The sequence below is a fragment of the Nicotiana tomentosiformis genome, chromosome 5 (assembly GCF_000390325.3).
Source record: "Nicotiana tomentosiformis chromosome 5, ASM39032v3, whole genome shotgun sequence".
In the NCBI taxonomy this organism is placed as follows: domain Eukaryota; kingdom Viridiplantae; phylum Streptophyta; class Magnoliopsida; order Solanales; family Solanaceae; genus Nicotiana; species Nicotiana tomentosiformis.
This window is the reverse complement of record NC_090816.1, coordinates 127,305,182-127,308,854: the sequence shown is the minus strand read 5'-3', so window position 1 is coordinate 127,308,854 and position 3,673 is coordinate 127,305,182. Positions and strand designations below refer to the sequence as shown.

Here is a 3,673-nt window from a genome sequence, read left to right as displayed (position 1 = left end):
GTAATTTCTTACTTGAAGGCTCAACGTATGGTTGGGAAGGGGTGTAGTCATATTTGGCCTTTGTGAGAGATGTTGATGCAGACACTCCTACTATTGATTCTGTACCGGTAGTGCGAGACTTTTTGGATGTATTTCCTGCAGACTTGTCGGGTATTCTACCAGATAGAGATATTGATTTCGGTATTAACTTGGTGTCGGGCACTCAGCCCATTTCTATTCCTCTGTATCGTATGGTACCAGCTGAATTGAAAGAATTGAAAGAGCAACTTCAGGAACTTCTTGATAAGGGGTTTCTTAGGCCTAGCGTGTCACCTTGGGGTGCACCGGTTCTGTTTGTGAAAAAGAAAGATGGTACTATGCGGATGTGCATCGACTACAGGCAGTTGAATAAAGTTACAATCAAGAATGAGTATCATTTGGCGCGTATTGACAATTTATTTGACCAGCTTCAGTAGCGGGGGTATTCTCCAAAATTGATTTGAGATCCGGGTATCACCAGTTGAAAATTCAGGATTCGGATATTCTAAAGACGACATTCATGACCTGTTATGGTCATTATAAATTTTTCGTGATGTCTTTTGGGTTGACCAACGCCTCATCATCATTTATGCACTTGATGAATATTTGACATATCTTATGTAATTAAGTTACTGATAATTGATTACTAAACAAGCGTATTGTTGTTTTCAAAGTTCACATAAATGTCTTTCTTTGCACTTTCTTATTATATGTTGAAACAATATTGGTCCTAAATAGACTGCAAAATTATGAAGTTGAAGCTTGTGTAAAGTAGCTGATTTAATAGAGAAAGAAGCAGTGAAAACGGGCAGTCGTGTTGAGTCAAATGGTCACCAATTGATTTTGATAACAAATATATGTCTCACTTGACTGACTTACATAAATATCTTTGATTAAATATTTATGGTGGCTAGAAATTAATAGTCAAAATTGTACAGTTGGAGCAATGTCATTGAATTTCTCTATTTGTTTGAAAATAGAGAGTAATTGATCCGAGAAAGTCATAATCTAGGATTCCCTGACTTGTGAAAAATGCAGCAATAATCTGTCCAGTCTGATATTGGATCATTGAATCTTCCATGTATTTTCTGTTCATTTGTTCCTTGTGTATTAGTTATCTTCACGAAGTAATTTGGAACTCTCACTATATACTTTATGGCCTTGCTAATACTGGAGCTTCTTTTTGCTTTTGTCGATCCTAGAATATTGGTGTATATTTAGCTTTAGGTGTTTACTATTGAAATCATTGTTGACTCAGCTGGATTAATTGTGGTTAGAGTCTAGTTAATCAGTTAGGGGTCTGTTAAGAATAGTTAATTGCACATGTAGTGCACGTGAGTCCAGCTGTATTTTGTCTATAAAAGGGAGTCACTGTACTCTTCTGATTAATAAGAGAATAGCACTTCTTCTTCCTTATTTTCTCATTTACAGATTCTAGAGAGTTCTTCTCTGTATGTGCCCTAATTCACCACTCTGTTGATTTAGTAGTGAAAGCTTCATCTCTGTATCAAATTCTTCATGGTATCAGAGTGACGATCGTGAGGATCTAATCCGACGTAAAGCTCTGGCGACATTGAAACAATTTTTGGCGGACATGGCTGGAAATGAGGTAAGCTCGCTTGATCATAATCACCCGCTATTTCTTCAAGCAGGAGATACTTCAGGGATAGTTTTGATCTCAATCAAACTCACAGGGCCAGAGAATTATGCCTTGTGAAGCAGGGCAATGAAGCTAGCTCTGAGAGAATAAAAGACAAGCTTGGATTTGTAGATGGCTCATGTACTAAGAGCAGATATAGAGGTGAACTAGTTGAGCAATGGGAAAAATACAACGCGATAGTACTGTCTTGGATTGGAAGTACAGTTTCAAATGAATTAATGCCAGGGATCATTTATGCCTCAGATGCGAGGAAGGCGTGGAATAATTTCCAGGAGAGATTTGATCCTTAAAACCTAACAAAGATCTATTACCTTTGGTCTGAGATTGCAATAACGAGGCAGGGAACAGATTAAGTGACCAGCTATTACACTAAAATGAAGGATCTATGGGATGAGTTGGATGTTTTGGCCCCAATTTCTTGTTGTGATTGTGAAGAATCAAGACCTTCAGTTGAACATTTGAAATCTCAGCATGTGTTGCAGTTTCTTATGGGCTTGAATAAAAGCTATGGGAATGTGAGGAGTAACATACTTGCAAGGAGACTAGTAGTTACTATTAATGAAGCCTATGCAATTGTGTCACAAGAAGAAAGCCAAAGAACACTTGGTGTGGTAGATACCCACATGGATCCACTCACTATGTTCGCAGGAAAGACACAAGGGTTCAAACCTAAAGGCACATGATTAATCTGTGAACACTGTGGGTATAAGGTTCATTTAAAGAAAAACTGCTACAAAATTATAGGTTATCCCCCAGATTTTAAGAGTAAGAAGAAAACTGGATAATTTGGTGGAATTACAGGCCAGCAGGGTGGCAGAGCACAACCTAGTGGAGGATTCTAACCATATGCCAATAATGCAACAAATGAAGCTCAGCTACAAGGACATTTCTTAACTGAGGAAGAATACTCACAGTTAATGGACCTCCTAAGCAAGCCACGATCAAATGATAGCACCTCAAATGTGATGGCATGTACTGTTACGTTGTTATCTAGTACCTATGCCTATGAGTGGAAAATTTACTCTGGAGCATCTCATCATATTACACCATGCAAGAAACTGTTAGATGAACTAAGAAGCTTAGAAAAACAACAAGACAATAGAGTGTAGGTGCCAACAGGAAGTAGATCTTCCATAACATATGCAGGAAATATAGTGGTTTTAGGGAGTCATAATATCACAAATATATTACATGTTCCAGACTTTAAATTTAATCTGCTTTCAGTGTCAAAGTTAACCAAGGAACTGCTGTGCAAATTATCCAAATCAAACTCACAGGGCCAGAGAATTATGCCCTTTGAAGCAGGGCAATGAAACTAGCTCTGAGAGAAAAAGGAAAGCTTGGATTTGTAGATGGCTCATGTACTAAGAGCAGGTATAGAGGTGAACTGGTTGAGCAATGGGAAAAATACAACGCGATAGTACTGTCTTGGATTGGAAGTACAGTTTCAAACGAATTAATGCCAGGGATCATTTATGCCTCAGATGCGAGGAAGGCGTGGAATGATTTTCAGCAAAGATTTGATCATTCAAACCTAACAAAGATCTATTACCTTTGGTCTGAGATTGCAATGACGAGGCATGGAATAGATCCAGTGACCATCTATTACACTAAAATGAAGGATCTATGGGATGAGTTGGATGTTTTGGCCCCAATTTCTTGTTGTGATTGTGAAGAATCAAGACCTTCAGTTGAACATTTAAAATCTCAGCGTGTGTTGCAGTTTCTTATGGGCTTGAATTAAATCTATGGGAATGTGAGGAGTAACATACTTGCAAGGAGACCAGTAGTTACTATTAATGAAGCCTATGCAATTGTGTCACAAGAAAAAAGCCAAAGAACACCTGGTGTGATAGATACCCACAGGGATCCACTCACTATGTTCGCAGGAAAGACATAAGGGTTCAAACCTAAAGGCACATGATTAATCTGTGAACACTGTGGGTATAAGGTTCATTTAAAGGAAAACTGCTACAAAATTGTAGGTTATCCCCC

At 38.3% G+C, this 3,673-nt stretch overlaps 1 protein-coding gene across 1 annotated transcript; it reads left to right on the top strand.

The window, feature by feature from the left end:
- The first annotated feature begins 2,987 nt into the window (after positions 1–2,987).
- LOC138893134 (uncharacterized) lies at positions 2,988–3,422 on the top strand. Its single transcript, XM_070176905.1, has one exon. The coding sequence runs from the start codon at positions 2,988–2,990 to the stop codon at positions 3,420–3,422; it is 435 nt and encodes a 144-aa protein (XP_070033006.1).
- Positions 3,423–3,673: the final 251 nt, after the last annotated feature.